The 17,191-nt window shown below is 37.3% G+C and overlaps 1 protein-coding gene across 1 annotated transcript; it reads right to left on the bottom strand.

The window, feature by feature from the left end:
• Positions 1-4,445: 4,445 nt before the first annotated feature.
• On the bottom strand, positions 4,446-17,008 carry LOC122975141 (solute carrier organic anion transporter family member 1C1-like). The gene is made up of 15 exons (XM_044343396.1): positions 16,653-17,008; positions 16,063-16,169; positions 13,725-13,866; positions 13,377-13,509; positions 12,173-12,297; positions 11,836-11,982; positions 11,484-11,582; positions 9,362-9,628; positions 8,351-8,515; positions 7,091-7,286; positions 6,837-7,002; positions 5,898-6,082; positions 5,454-5,518; positions 5,244-5,361; positions 4,446-4,934 (listed from the first exon to the last, which is right to left on the bottom strand). The coding sequence occupies exons 2-15, from the start codon at positions 16,111-16,113 to the stop codon at positions 4,724-4,726; spliced, it is 2,070 nt and encodes a 689-aa protein (XP_044199331.1). The 5' UTR covers positions 16,114-16,169; positions 16,653-17,008; the 3' UTR covers positions 4,446-4,723.
• Positions 17,009-17,191: the final 183 nt, after the last annotated feature.

Here is a 17,191-nt window from a genome sequence, read left to right as displayed (position 1 = left end):
GGACTATTTAACAATTGGTACACATATAGACTGTGATTACAGCTCACCTTACACATCTAAAGAACATCACATGATTGCAGTTAATCATATCACTCTCATGGACCTTTATCAAAGGAGAGTATAGTTGCTTTGGACATGCTGCAATAGCAGAACTGTGTTACAAGCCAGCAATGGACTGTGTTAACTTGGACACTTTAGGCCCCACAGACCAAAAGAGAACACTGATGGACTCTGGGTATTAACCCATATGAAAGAATGTATGAAAAAAGTTCCAGCCTGTAAAACAACACTTGTAGAGCATAAGGCAAGGTATAGCAAAAGTGATAGTATGTAATGTTGCAGTGAATGTTTATTGATGGTTTGTAGTTTAACCTCTTATTTGCACTAAAGGTCAAATGTCAGGATGTTGGGGACAACATCTATTTTGAGGGGGAGTATGTAGTAGTTAAGAATTTGAAAATAATTAGATTTTTCAGAAACATGATTTTATTTCTTTTCAGAGTTATGCAATTATATGTCTTATATATTCTATTTCCTTAATACATCATTTTATTGTTATTTCGGTTATGTTGCTAAGGTTATTACTGTGGAGAATATCCAGCCAGAGTGTAAACCGTACAAATAGGTAATGTGTGTTCTTTTTCTGGGTTGATTGTGCGTCGATCTATTGGTTATGCCTCATAACTCCAGTGGGGGGAATCTGCCTCACTCAATACGAACGAGTGAAAACGAGAGAAGTGTGCGGGTTTCTTCATCCCTCTTCCCTCACTATTTTCCCTGTTTTAAGGGCACAACATCACTGCATCAGTCCCTCTTTGACCAAAAGCTCCTATAAATAGATGATTGTATTTTTTAAAATTTTAAATGAGAGTAGGCATGTTAACATTTTATATTTAATATTTTCTACATTACATATTTCATATGGGTTTGGTTTGTACTCGTTGAAGCAATGAGTCTTTCAGTAGCATTGCAGTGCTTTACAGCTGATATTTAGTTGTATAGAGTACAGCCTGGTGGTGAAACCAGACACTACACAGGAGGTTCATTAGTGACAGGACATTTAGGAAGAATAACATAAGTGGATTATTAAAATAAAGGGAGTACATACATGTACAAAGATGAATATATCAGTTCCATTAAACGCATAAAATAGTTAAGTTGCTGAATTTTTAAATCTTATCAACACTAAAGTAAAACATTACTTGGTGTAATTATAGTAATAAAATGGATTAATAATCATAAAATGTAATTATCACTGGTCATAACAATTACAATACATTACATGACATGGTAAAAGGTAAAAAAAAACCCAAAAGAAACAAGTTTAAACAGAAGAAGTATACTGTTGCTTTTGGTCCAATAAAAGAAAAAAAAACTATTTGATGAAGCTCAAAGTAAACACAGAGTGTTATGTAATAAGAACTTTCAACTTTAGGCACACCAGACCATGTGCAAAGAGAAAGATGAAGTAGAGTAGGTAGTGGAGATTTTCTCAGAAAAATGGAGATGTAATGATACACAAGTTGCCTAGTTCATCAAATCAGCAGGTGCACAACCAGAGAGAGATTGAACCAATGAGGATTGTTAGGATTAATGACCCCTGTGTCACTGGGGCCCTTTGACCCAGTTCATGCTCCATGTGTAGTCTATACAGTTATATTTTTATTTTCTATCTTTTTTGGTTTTTGTTTCTTTGTTTATAACAATTTTCATAAGTTTTTAGCCATGCTAGAATGACAATGTTGGTCTGTCAGCTGGTCCACCACTCTACTCAAGACTGAAATATTTCAACCACTATTAAATGGCTTATCATGAAATTTTGTACAGACTTTCATCATCTCACAATAGACCATAACAGGTTTACAGTAGGACACACTGATAACATAGAAACGTGAACTTGTCACGTCTAACTTAAGAGACAAAAAATAAATTAGAAAATTACACAGGATAGATTGTTGTTGCATTCATGACGACAGACCTCTCCCAGCCTTAATAGAACATCTTACAAAAATTAAGCCATTAAGGACACAATGTGAAAGAAATATTGTGAAAATGTGTCTTTAATGGTAACATGATGCTTCAAGGACAATCAACGAAATTGTAAAAAAGAAGGCAGAAATGATGATAAAACAAAATATATGGACACAGTACAAACATATCGGACTCAATACATAAATTCTCATTATCAACAGTAATTATATATATATTAAGTAATGATACATTTAATCATGAACTACAGTGTATAACAAAGTAAAACATAATACAATCAAGCTTGAGTTACACTCCTCTAACTCTTAGTCCGCTGTCCAAACTATGGTGAACTTTTACAGACAAACAGCGGCGAGTCAGAGGCTTATATGAATGTTCATGACCTTCAGTGTTTGTGTAAAATGATGTAACAAGACGTGTGCAATGTCAGACATGTCACATGTTGTTGAGCGGGCAATAACAGCCAGAATAAAGGTTGCCAGTCTGACATGTAACTTGGTGAAATAAAGTAGTTTCGTAGCGTACTTCTTCTGGCTCCAATGTCTCCTTGACCCCCTCATATCCCTCCTTACCTGCCCCATATATACATCATAAAAAATATGTGTCACAGACAAGAGTGCAAGGTAATAAACTGGAAATATGGCTGATAAGATCAAAAGAAAGACTCTGAAAGGCAAGAGGCAATTGACAGAGGTGCAGAGTCCCAAAGTACAAATAAAATGCAATCCAAATATTTACATAAAGCACTCTGGTGGCTCTGAGGGCAAATTATATTCCTTTTAAAGATGAATTCAAATTTCAGGAAACCCTGAGATCCTAATAACTATGTTTATTTTAGAGGACAATAATGTCCGATGTGAGGTTGGGCTACAACTGCACTAACTTAGTATGATACATTTTAGGCTAATATTTTGTCAGTGTCCAGCATTTTGGTTTAAAACTTTACATTATTTTACAGGAATAGTTCAACATTTTGGATAATATGCATATTTTTCTTTCTTGACAAGAGTGAGATGAGAAAACCAATACTGCTCTCACATCTGCACAGTAAATTTGAAGCAGCCAGTTAAGTTATTTTAGCATAAAAACAGGGGACACAGCTAGCCTTACTCTGACCAAAGGTAACAAAAAAAGCTTAGTAAGTCACTGCACTTGGCCAAGACATAGTCCAGCATATAACCCTCTGTAAAACCATAACATGACGATTTTACACTTTAATAAAGGAGATATAATGTGTTAATTAGTCAGCTAGGCAGATTTTGTTTTCCTTGGACAGAGCCAGGCTGGCTAGCTGTTTCCCCATGTTTCTAGTGTTTGTGCTAAGCTAAGCTACCTGGCCTCTGGCTGTAGCTTCACATCTAACTCTCGGCAAGTAAGCAAATAAGTGTTTTTTCCAATATGCTACACTATTCCTTTACTCATAGCACTGACTTCACAGCAAGCAGGTTTGTTTGGAGGTGCAAACTACCAAAAAAGGTCTTCACCTCCAACTGCTTTGCATCGGCATGAACATGATGCTCAGAGACACAGACACACTGTCAAGTATTACGGATTTGGCCAGTCTATGTGTATAGATGACTGCTCTCATCTTCTGAGAACGCTTGTGCTACTTTCACTGACTGGATCAGCCTGCAGTAATCAGAGACTTGATCGAACAGTCGAACATTGAATCTGCTAATCTGCAGCACAGACTCTGAGTGGAAGAAACAAAGCACTACTGCTGCCTTAGGTACCATCTACAATATCTCATATTTTACTTGTGATCTTTCTTGCAACAAAAATATCTTTTGACAGAGTCAAATCTCTGGCAATCCTAATTATTCCAGTTATATACGCACAAAACTAATTTCTGATTATCCCTTTAGGAATCCTAATCTGATTTCCTCCTTATGTTATTTTAGTTGGCTCATTTGCTGGTCGTGTCTAAACTCTACATTATGCTTCTAACTTTTTGCTAAACTCTAACACACTCTAAACATAAACCTCAGCCACCCATTACACTGCCATTCAGTGAAGACAATGACAGGGGCTTTCTAATCTTTATAGTCTAATTCTCACTCTCCCCACTGAAAAACATGACAGAAAACACTGTAAATAACTAACAAAAAACATGATCAATACTTTATGTTATTAAGTGATGTTACTGCATCTCTGTCCACAAACACTACAGTTGTCTTGTACTAGTATTTAAAACCATATATTGTGTATATACTGTGTACATGTATGCCATATTTTTAATGTGCATCTCCTAGATGAGACATTACTATTACCTGACCTACTGCTGTTGAAGTATAAATGGCGAACACAAGCTCACAAGCTAACTGTTTGCCAAATATTTGACAGATATCTTCTCACTTCCTCTGACATGAAAGATTTCATCTTGAGTGTTGACTATTTTGCTACTCTAGAAGTAGAGCTAAAAATGACCTTTAAGTATGTTGTTCTGTCAATTTTTGTTCAGTATTTTTCTTCAGATGGGGATTACTTGTCATTTAATATGATTTGATTTTTTTTTTTTTTTTTTTTTCAATAAGTTCTAGTCAGGATCTTTGACTTTTAAAGTGAGCAAACAGTAGGTGATGTTTTGGGCACAATATCTGCATAAAAAAAGAGACATACTGCTTGACCAAAGAGCGCTGACACTGTACCGTTACCACATTTGGTCCAGTATGGATGCAGTACAGTACGTAGGCTATGGAAAATCTGTGTCGTTCCTCCTACACTACAAAACACCTTAAATTGTGCTTTCTTTGTCTGTATCTTCTGTGCTTTTGGCAATGTTGATATTGGCGTGTCCATTGACTCCGTTACCCTCCAGTCCATTTTCTTTGGCTTGATTCCTGAGAGCCAACTTCTTCTGTCTCTTGACGATTTTCAGGTAGAGGCATCCCCACAGCGTGTTGGACAGGAAGTAGAGTCCAGTAATCAGCCCCATAAATGTAATTCTGCAAGTACAGGTATTAGTAATAGACAGAGGAATTTATAGAGAATCCTTAAAATTAATAGTTAATACTTTTAAATACTTAAAACACAAAACAGAATTAGAAAAAATGTAAAATAAATGTCATAAAATGCCCATTAAAGTTACTCAATTATATAACCTGAATAAATGTGCATTAATTTGATCCTCTACTTCTAGAAACCCTTTTTGAATCTAGATATCGCCTTTTAAATGTTTAAAACACATCTTCAGTCTGTCTGAGAGATTACTGGAAGGATATTCTAGCAAGAAAATAAGTCTGGTTTCACTGTACCTAAATGCAGTAGCGTCATAGAGTCTACATGCTCCTCGACCTCCACACTGTTTGGTGCCCCACTTCAAACAGGTCCGATCAATAAGTGCTCCGAAATATATAGGAGGAGGGATGCCCCCTGCAAACACACAAAGTCACAGGTGCACACATATAAACACATGCAAAATACTTACAAAAATACTGTATATTCAAAAAACTAGGAGTACTCACCCAGAGTTCTTACAATCAGTGTCTGCATTCCCAAGGCCAGTGACTTCAGGTCTTGCTGTATGGACCTAGAACATTGACCAAAAGTCATAATATTAGATGTTAATGTTAGCATTTTAGCTTAAACCACACACATATATTACTGAAAATAGTGTTACAGAAGCAGTTTGGTGGCTTCTTCTCTCCAAGTGAAGCATGTTTGAGGTAACCAGAGAATAAAACTAGTGACTACACAAAACTTTCTTAGAGCAAAGACCCATAAACATGATGAATTTTGATATTACCATAATACAAAATATCTGTTTCGTGCTTGCTGACACCTTTCTAAAGATTATAATGGCATAAAATCACTATATAAAAATCAATGAGACGCTGCAAGGTATCATCATAGCCAGCTGTTAAGAAGGGAGCTGAGGTATTAACCCCTTCAGCTTCAGTCTCTCTGACCTGAGCAGTACAATGTATCCCGGCGTGCCTCCACAGGCAGATATGAAGGATCCCAGTACGGACAAAGCCATGTAGATTTTGAATATACGATCACAGTCACTCTTCCTGGTGCACTGGCCCAGCACTGCAGACATGTTCATGCCTGGACTCATCATCTCCCCAACACAGGAACAGTTATGAAACACCTGAAGAACCAGAGAAAAGAGATGAGAATAACAACTTTACAGTAATTGTGGGCTGCAAGTGTGTGTTTAACATTTGCTGCTTTGAGAAAAATAAGAGTCCATTTGGGTTTTTCTGATATAGTTTCATGACAGTTACTACTCATATTTTTATAACAGCTGTGGATAGCACATTTATGCTCCCAGGAGGATAAACCCCTTTGATTTTAATGACCCTGTGGCCTTTACTCTCCTGCCACCATCTGGAAAAAAAACTGATGAGGCTAGAAAAATAGCAAAGTTTTCAGTATGACAGCCTCTAGGAGTTGCCAGTGGCAATTTACACCTACAGTATATCAACCCTCTGACACTATGAGACTTTTTGTCTGTCTAGTTTAATTGCATCTTGTTTTTTGAAGCTACTGTCTGTGCACAAATTGGTATCTGTGCTGTGTTTCTGTCCCTTTCCCCCCTCTTTTCCCTGTATGATTAATCATTGTCATTGCAAAATGATCAGATTCTATGACATTGTGAGACTTAAAACAGAACCATGACGGTGTCAAACTTAACTTTGCTGTAAATGTAACCTCTTGTGATTAATATTATTGCAAGTTATCCAGAAAAACTTGTGGGAAACTTATGCTTACTCTCCATTAAGGTTCTGCAAGAAGTCACATGAAATTACACATAAGAAGAACTTGTTTGCCTCACTGCTAGCCCAACCTGTTAATATACCTGTCTCATCGATCTCTATAAGAACATATAAAGTACTGCTAACCATTTCCTTGCCAATGCCAGAGGAGGTCTGGCAGCCAGCCAAGCAGGGAGAGGCATACGTCATGCCATTGTAGGCGCATACTGGGTCCCAGTGCTTCATTGAGCAGGAGCAGCCCATGTTGCACTGTGACAGCAAAGTCTGTTGGTTGTAGGACACTTCAGGAACCCTGATGCACACAGATATAAAAAGAAACAACACATCAATAAACACAATCAATTCAGACATAGTGATAGGAAACTTAACAAAGCACTCACCCCTGATATGAGACAGTGAGACCAGCCACCTCTGCATTTTCACAGTGGACGAAGACCTGAACGCAAAACAGACAAAACGATCCGAAAGAGGCAGCTACAGACACCCTGGCTGCTCCAATGATGCCCAGTTTAAAACGCTTTAGCACGAAACCTCCGGTGATGATGCCCAAAGCTACTGCTGGCAGGTTCAGTATACCTGGATGGTGGTGGATGAAACATATCAATACACTGGATATACTACAAAATGAAAATGTCCTACTGATCCCAATTTTATGCCATACTGTCAAACAATATACATATGCCATAATAATAATAAAATGTGAGTAATAAAATGTGATAAAAAACCAAATGTCATAGTAATCATTTATCCATTCCTTTTAGCTGTTTGAACTGTCAAATTGAAACTATTACTTTTAACAAACTATTTCAACCATATTCCCTTATATTAAGAAATTACTTTGTGTGCTGTTAATACTTTAAGTCGTCTGTTTCAACCATTTTAGCTGACTGACACTCAGTTTCCACACACTTTCAAATGGAATCCATAGTAAGGTATTACAGTTGACTCAATGAGTGGATTTTTCAACTCAGTGTTTCTAATTTCTCCATAATCTTTCCATGTTCCACCCAGCAGATGCAGAACCCCCTTGGGTACAAGCACTTCTTAGGAACTTCTGGCTTAATTAAATCATTGTGTGCAGGCTCATTTGCAATGTCCACCTCATGACGCATTCACATGCTAGTAAGAAGCTCTGTAATCATAGATATCCAACCAAACACCACTGCATTTGAAAGTTATGTTGTCAGAAAGCCAAACCCAGAAGACAAACAATAAGCAAACATGGATTGCGGAAGCGAGAATTCCACATCTCTTTGCATTAAAACTAGTGCTGTTAAACACACAGTCGTTGTTGTTCTAATGTTATACTTCCTAATTGTACAGTAGGTGATTGTAGAACAATGACTTTAGAATATCAATATTCCAAAAATAACAGTAGCTAGGCTAGTAGCTGGTAAACAGTCATAAAAAATGAATAAAATAACCGTAGATGCTACTTCACTTCACATACATATGCACACACATACACACACTCACAAACACAACAGTAGTCCTCAGTGGGCTACTTTAGTGCTTTCAAGTCAACTTTATCTCATTCAATCACACTTCCCTTCAATAACAATAACATCATTGTTTCAGTGGCCTTGGGCTGCAAAGTGCAGTAAATGCAGAGTGAATGGGGGTCAGTTATTGCTCTGTACCTATGAGGAAAATGGCCTTGGAGGCAGATTGGCCGTAGATTTGTTCCAAATACTTCGGCTTGAAGGTGATCATGCCGATGAAGCCGTTGACAGCCACCAGATAAGTGAGGATCATCAGTGAAAAAATGCTGTTCCTGAAGAGTCTCTTCAGAGATGGAATGAAGTCTGGTGAAGAACAAATAGTATATATGACAGCAGTATATATACAGTATATATACAGTATATATGTATACACATTTACAATGCAAATGTTTATGCACATTATATATTTAGTATACTTATATCTATTTGCTTGTCTAACTTAAACTACTAAATTAACATTAATTAAATAATCTAATCGTTTCACTGCAGTAATTTTCATGTTATGCACATTGTCTACATGCTGATCTTTGCTCACATTAAACAATTTTACATAACCTGCATACTGTTCATATTCTTTTGTATTACTGATAATTTTTTACTGTTTTCTATAGTCGTCTTTTTTTAGCTCTTTTTTTTGCTGCTTTTTGGAAATAAAATCTTCAAATTATATAAATTTAAAAGAAGTATTTACAAAAGTGAACATTTTGGAGACACTGTTATAGTAGTATGATATAATGTTCTGTCATGTACTTTGACATGACTGTCCCCACATGTTTCTCTGTCCAGATGTGTCATTCAACTCTTGCCCAGATTGCATGGCAATTAGTTACTTTAAGTCCAGGATTCAGGGTTACCAGTCTGGGCCCTGATTTGTCTGAGCCATAACTGGTTAATCATTAAACCCTTAAAACTATTTGCACAGTGACACATCCGCTGGTATTTAAAATGTAATAGTTTAGGACCTGCATTGTTCTTATTTCTCTGCTCAATGTAGATAAAGACTAAAACATCACAACCATTATCTTTTATTATGGAATGTTTTCAAGTCTTATGTTATAACCTGTCCTTAAATGCTGGGTATGTATGTCAGCATCACCTTAGGCTAAAATCAAATCATAGTGTCTTAAAGTTGTTCAGGCTGTGTGATACCTTTAGCCAGCTCCTGGAATGTAACTGGCTTCTCTTTCTCCTCATGATCCTGGTTTTCCTCTGGCAGGAAATTCTCCTGTTCTGCTACTGTGGCGAGCTCTGTGCCTTTACTCTGTGCCTGGCTCTGCTCTTGCCCCTGCTTGGGCAGAGACTTTGGCAGGAACCAGAAGGGGATACTTGACAGCAGGATCACTGTGCCTGTCACTATGAAGCCCAGCCACCAGGCCCCCACCCAGCGGGAATCCTTATGGTTAATGGTCACACTGTCTGGGAGAGGGAGATGGTTGAAGACAGCAGGTTATGAAGGGCACGGCTCTTTGTGTTTACTGGACTTTCATTGGTAATCCCTGACCTTTTTCGATGTGGCATGTTAAACATTAGCAGGGGGATGGTCTTGCTCAGGGACTGTCAATAGTTCTAATCCATGCAATAAATTGTGAATTTGTCTTACTATGTAAACAGGATGACCCAGTGCTGCTGCTATGCACCAAGCACCGCTTAGTAGGGCACCAAGTGCCGAAGAGGTCACTAAAACAGCCTAATGATCATCATAATAATCATAATGCTGAATTATTTAAACTAACTACATTAACTACAATAGGCACCATAAGACCATTGTAGGCAATACAAGATATATATAATTGCTCAAAATAATAAAAATGAATTATATTACCCTCCTCCCCCCTTTCCCTGTGGTTTGTTTGATTGGGCCTGACAAATTCAAGCCTGAAGGTAATGCAACAATGCATGAAAGAATGGCCCCAAAAAGGCAACAGGAGTCTGGGGCAGAGAAGAGAAAAAATAGTTGTATTTATTTATATTAATTTATTTTAACAAAAGTAGCAGCCTTGATCTTGATCAAATCTTACGTGAAATAAGTTTGACTAAAATTACGAAAAATTATTGGTTTTGGCTAGACTGGATTGACTGAAATGTTCAATATAATCCGATGGCTCACAGACTAAACTGTCAACAGTTTTCATTGTTTTCTTTGACTAGGATGAGACTAAAATGCCCAGACATTTAGTCAACTAAAACCTGACTTTAAAAAAAAACAGGATGAGGTTGTCTAAATACAAAAACTAAAATTGCTGACAAAATGAACACCTAATGAAAATTTGTGCATGTGGATTTCTTGCCTGTTCTATAGTTAGTTCTTTAGTGTAATATACTATGTACTATTATTGTATACCGGTTACCTGGTTATTTGTAATGAAAATATATCTTCAGTTTAAAGAAGACTGCACTTCCAAATATTTGTGTTTTTTTTAAGGCACCCAAATTGCCAGCAGCAGCCCTGGGATGATGATGTTAGGTAACCCTGTAATCTCTGGAAGACCCATAATCACTCCATGACAAACTGTTTTGCCATGTAGGTTTAAAAGGAATAAGGTTTAACTTTTGCTGAATGGCACTTTGACAGAAGGGAGATTGTGTAGTAGGTCTGCATACTGCCACTTGGTCAGTCATTTTCTTATCAAGCAATGGTAACACTAACTAATTAATAACACTAACTAACTAAAAAGGGACCTATTATGCTCATTTCCAGCTCTATAATTTTATTCTGGGACTCCACTAGAGTAGCTTTGCATGATTCACAGTTCGAAAACCTGTGTAATATAAATGTCTTATACTGGCCCTTTACGCAGCCTCTCAGCTCAGCCTCTGTCTCTTAACAGGCAGTCTTAGCTACTGTCTCTTTAGGGCCCCCCTCCTGATGAGCCCACTCTGTTCTGATTGGCCTTTGCCCTGTTGCGTAATGGAAAAACACTCACAGCGTATCAGCTTGACTTGAGTCATGGCTTGGTGTGAATACCCCAAAACAATGGAAAAATGCCATAATGTTAGTAAAGCAGAACAGTGAATTTGCACACTGTGTGTGGAGCAGATGACCATATAAAGAAATCCATCATGAGCCAACGTTGGCCCTGTTGTCTGAACTGAGCAGTCTGAAGCTGGTGCGTTTTACTAACAGGGATTACTTCTACATATATTTACCGCATTATTTGACACTTTGGCCATGTTTAATATGAACATTGGACAATGTCAGATGTTCAAACAACAGTTAAACAAAACTATCTAAATTAAACACTTTTTGTTTTGATATCTAGAAGTTCTGTACCTAAATCCACAGATCCAATGTCCACGTAGATCTTGGCAAGGAAGGATCCGAGCATAAACCCAAACATAGGTCCTAAGATTCCCACTGTATGGATGCAGGCTGGAGAAACAGAAGTAGAGGAAGAAATATGAATACTCTAGTACGGTAGAAATTAGCCAGCATTATCTAGAGGGACAGTGGATTGCATGGAGAACAATAAAAAGCAATATTTAACATTAATTGATGAAGGGAAATAAAGTGTTTCAAGCAAATGGAAAATAATGCAGTTAAACATTAAAACATTGTCAGGAAGGAGTATAAAATATAACACTAACAGGTAAACTAAGAAAATGGGAAGTAATAAGTAATAAACCTAAATAGAATGGAGTGTTCTCCTCTCTAGAGAAGTCATCCAGGTAAGACACTCCCAGAGGCATGATGGGAGTCTCTCCAATCCCACGCAACATGTTTCCCAGGAAAACATAAATCCACATGGACGAGCCAGCTGCCTTTTCACAAGCTGAGGAGAGAAACTGGTCTTAGAGCAGGAAGTGACACTGTACATTGTTGTTTTTTTCTGGAGCATTACTTCTATAAATTGATTTGGTATCATATTAATATGGACAACTGACTGATAAGTTGACATTTCTATCATAGCGACAGCAACATTTGCTGCAACATCTAATGCACTCAGTTTGTCTGCCATATACCTGTTCTGGACGCTAAATCAGGTGTCTCATCTGCATCAATCATGCTGTGGTTGGACATACAGGGCAGGATGCTCTCAGTGCTGTTGACACCAGTGCTGTGAGACACACTGGTCTCATATTTATATCTGAAAAACATTGGGACAAGTGTAACGGCCTCATTTCTTATTGCTCAAGAAAGTTAACAAACAAATAAGGAAAAACTAGCTGGAAACGATCTTGACAAATAGTTTTTGATGCATCTAGAGAGGAATCATTCAAACTCCAAAATCCTGTGACCTACACATGGCACGTGAACTACGTTTATATTTTGACTATAATTTAATTTTCTTGGAGGCAGACAGTGTCTGGATTGCAGACAAAAAGTATTGGGTGATGTGGTTTTAGAAGATGTTTTAAATGTCCAAAGTTGGGTTTATCATCCGCCAGCGCTCTACTGGAGTCAGACAATCCAAATTTGGGATCATGGATCAGAGCCTAGCTGGAGCTTAGTGGGGACAGGCAAGCAGCAAGGAAAACATGCCAAAAACATGCTGTATGTGTCTTGATAACTAACTACTTTTAGGAATGGCCAATGAGATGCACATTCAAGGCTGGATTATAACCTTGGAAAAGTGGCCCCACATACCCAGGGCCCCAAAAGGCCCAGATTTACTCTGCATCACTTGGTTTTTAATTAAGGAATTTAATTAACTGAAAGTTTGTTAAGGAATTTGCCCCCCTAAAGCACAATATCAACTAAGGTATGCGTTATTGTCATGCATCATTACTTAATCTTTTGGTCCACTATTGTAGGGGGGCCTTGTGTCAAATCCTAATTTTGACAATTTTACTTTTCATTCATGTTGTGCTCACATGATACATATTGGTACTAAATAAAGTTTAGTTTTAACTACCATAAAGTAATAAACAGACAGAAAATCTGAAAGCATGTACTATTATTTCAGCATATAGAACTGGTTATTTTCTGTGACTCTGCTTATGATGAAGCTCCATTGTATAGTCTGTGCAATGTACTTAATGGGACTTGGAAGCAACAGGTTGAGTAGGGCCCATTGTGGTTAAGTTTGATTCAATAAATTTGTATAATTATGATTCAAATCAATGGAGTGAATTGTTTCTGCTGGATATGTGTACATTAACAAGGCCACAGTATTAAATATGTTGAAGTTGAATAGTTAGAATATAAAGGAAACTGTGTACTGACAGGCCCTGGAAGAAGTGAGGCAGGGCTATTAGAAATGATCCAGCACTCATGATCAAACAGCCGATACCAATCAGCCTGGGACGATGGAGCTTGGCACCAAAGTAGCTCACAAAAGCGATCACCAACAGGTTGCCTGCAAAGGAGAAGTATTAAAAAAATAACTGAATAAAAATTAATTATTGGCTCAACACAGTTTGACTTTTGTGCTGTGGTACATTGGAGCCTCACATACTACATAAATCCAATAATCTTCTCTCAATTTTTTATTTTATTTATTTATTTTTTAAATACATTGATGTGGCTTAAAAATATCTTCACCAACCAGTTTCTTTAAAAAACTGCACATACCCATTTCAAAACTGCCATCTATGACTCCAATGAGGGAGCTTGGGATATCAAAGCGCCTCTCAATCTGGGTGATGGAACTCTTCATATAGGCTCCACAAAAGGCTTTGGCAAAGTATACAAATGCCATAGAAGCCAGGAAGAGCTGGAAAACACACACAAGACATTTGATGAAGCTACTCCCTTGTAAAACAGGTACACAATGGCGATGTTTGATTTGATTAGCCTTAGTGAAAGGGTTTTCACTCAGACTATTTCTCACTTAGGTTAAGATTTAAATCAGAATAAAGCAATGGATCATCAGCTTAACCCTTCTCTTGATCAGCAATTGTCCAATCATAGTTTAGCACCCGTAACTTGACATGGCAGGCCTGTCAAGCTTTGTATTTCTCCACATGCTGCAACAGTGTGCATGGAGCCCTAGTAACAGTGATCATTTAAGGAGTTTATAGGGTGGTGTCCTATTCACTAACCTTTCCTAAACCGAAACCACAAGAGTAAATGTGTAATAAATTGAATAAACTGTGTATTTTTCTGCTTTAACAGAGGCTGCACCTGTTAGCATATCAGGCTAGCATGTTTGCAACCTAAATTAAGTAAATAACTGAGTGTTACTTACAAGTCAAAGAATCACATCATTAACTAACTACAATACATATAGTTTGTGGGGTAAAAGGTAGATTTTGAAAAGACCCATTTAAGACTAGCACATACTTTGTATTACCTCCCCACTGTGTGGAAGCTGGTCCTGGAAACTATCAGAGTTTAGATTCTGTTCCATTGGATTTGGGGAAGTTTACACTGCAACCCCAGCCAGCATTACCCAAGATAGCATTATATTTGCCAAACACATAGTCTTCATCTTTTTTCATTGACTAACCCTTTTCTCTTGAAAAGAAAAATGGTTGAAAATATGAAAAATATGTAAGGTAAGCAGCCAAACATTATCTGATTATCTGATTTTACATTTTTCTTGATCATATTCATAATAGTAGGAATAACTAGTTCTACACTGCAATACAACTGTGACACTGTTTATTTCCCAGTCTTCTACATGAATCATCAACTGATGTGACTTTTTCTGCCTTGGATATGCAGCTTTAGCCTCAGTCTTTTAGCACAATATATGTAACCATCAAGTGCATATTTAAGAAAAAATGATAACTAATGATACTAATGATAGCTTAATTGGCTAGTTAGCTATAGCTGATAAAATCACCAGTCACCAGCTAGAAATGAGAGCTACTTGTTTCTCTCTGTCTAAAATCATGGACCTATAGTTTCTAAATTTACTATGAATTTAAAGCAGTAAATGTGCCACCATTATTGTAAATTGCGTATGTGTCATATGAGAACAGAAAGCTTGACTGGTGTGGCAACATTAAAGGCACCAGGGCTTAGTCTATTGACTATTAATTGCTACCTATAGAAAAAAAATGACTTAAGTAATAAACCTGTATGAGTTTACAACACAAAAATATAAATATCTAAATTTAGAGCAGCCAAAAGTTTACAAACGATGACATGCACAGACACATAAATGTTCATAAATCTTCATTTCTACATCATGTGTGTAATGGACAAAGAAGGAGGATGTTGGGTACACAGTATACATGTTGTCAAATGTCTGAACCAAATATGGAGGGAAAAAGAAACTAATACCAAGAAAAACTTTGCTGTGTTGAAATTCTGGAGATTGCATAAAACAATATTTAGTGAACCCTTAATTGAATGAATTATAAAACTTTGGAGTTTGTTTGTTTTACCACTGCATCCTTCTTGTGTGCAGCTGTATCCTTGCCACATGGATAGTTAAAGATTGAAAGGGATTCTCTCTGGGCTGTGGGTCATAGACTACTCTGTAAATACGTTTAGGTTCCACATTTAGTATACGCTGGTCACTGTGACCACTTTACTGATTGTCAACTTTATCTCTGTGTGTTCACATGTGTTTTAAAACACCTTCACACTCATAAAAAAGGTTTTGTTTCCATCCCATGGGTGCAATAAAACACACTTTACCATCAGTTAAAGTTTCATTTGGTGTCAAAGTCTCAAAGTTTTATCTAGTTGAGAAAAATGAGGCTTTCCTTAGTTTTACTGCCTCGTATTTGTGTGGCACAGATAATACTGACATAGGCATGTGAAACCAAGACAAATACACAAAGATAAGGTTTTTAAAAAGCAGTTTTGCAATGATATTTTAGAACTTGGCACAATCAAAGGTTTGGGTTCATTAGGTTTTGGGTGTTTTGCTAAGTCATTCTGTATTCACAAGGAAGCGATTGAACACCTTAACACTGAGTAATATCCCCTTTCCCAGGGGTAACATTTTACTGACCTTGAGCTTGGAGCAGCAAGCCTCACTCGTTTTTTTGGATTCTACACTCATGATGTTGCTTTGTGTTGAACAGATGAAAGTAAGCAGAAAACACACCACCAGAGGACCTGCAGAAGGGAACCAAGATTATGAGCATGTCAGAGTTTGGGGCAAATTTGATTCATCAAATTGATTTTCTTTAAAAAATTCAAAAAACAATTATTATAGTAATTTCTCATGTATTGTTTTCTTCTTACCAATCCCCTAGATTTTTTTCGTCAAATAAAGTAAATGGTTAATGATAAAGAGTTAATTGTAAGAGTGTTTAGCAGTATTTCTTGGAAATTGATTGAATGTAAGTAGCAAAAACATCCACAGCCTAGATTTGGTAATTACTTGCTGTCATACATGCTGGTATATACATTTTTAAGAAGGTTAAAAAGAGATTTTCTACCAACATGTTTTCTGATGATATAATAAAGCCAATATACCAGTAATTTACACTAAAACACCATTAAATACTACAATTTTGCCTCAATGTATCTTTGTGAAGAAACCTGTTGAGTCTGAGTTAGTAGCAAAAAAAAAAAAACAACAGAAAAGGTATTTACCTGAGAGGCTGCAGTGGTCCTACGAGGGATGGAAGAGATGTGGTAAACTAGCTGAAGGCTTGGTGTACCTCGCAGGACTTTGTGCTTAAAACAGAGTCTTATCACAAACCAACTACAACATTACCCGTAATCAGTAACCTAGCCACTCATGTGCACTTGATCATGTCAATAAAAAGCCCTCCAACCCCTCCAACCCCTCCAACCCTCATGCACGCAGACAGGCACACACACACACACAAATCCAAACGTGACTGCTCTGGTTGGGTAAGGTCCAGTGGGATGCATGTCTAACCAGCACCGGAAGGTTCAGAAGTTCACTGAATGCAAACACACTGACATTCACAGTCCGCACACACTCGTACATCCTTTTCTATGAACATCATAAGCCTCCGTAGTATCAATCCTTTTGAACGCACAACAAACAGCAGCAGCATGAAGCTGCCCAAAGCTTATTTTACAAGCCTGCTGCTTCTGTTAGTTTGTTGTTTTCAAAGACTGAAATGCTTTCCTCTCCTGGAGAATTTCAGCTTTTGTAAGGC

Source organism: Thunnus albacares, chromosome 23 (assembly GCF_914725855.1).
Source record: "Thunnus albacares chromosome 23, fThuAlb1.1, whole genome shotgun sequence".
NCBI classification, from domain to species: domain Eukaryota; kingdom Metazoa; phylum Chordata; class Actinopteri; order Scombriformes; family Scombridae; genus Thunnus; species Thunnus albacares.
Note: the sequence above shows the minus strand (reverse complement) of the source record. Positions and strands in the feature narration are given on the sequence as shown.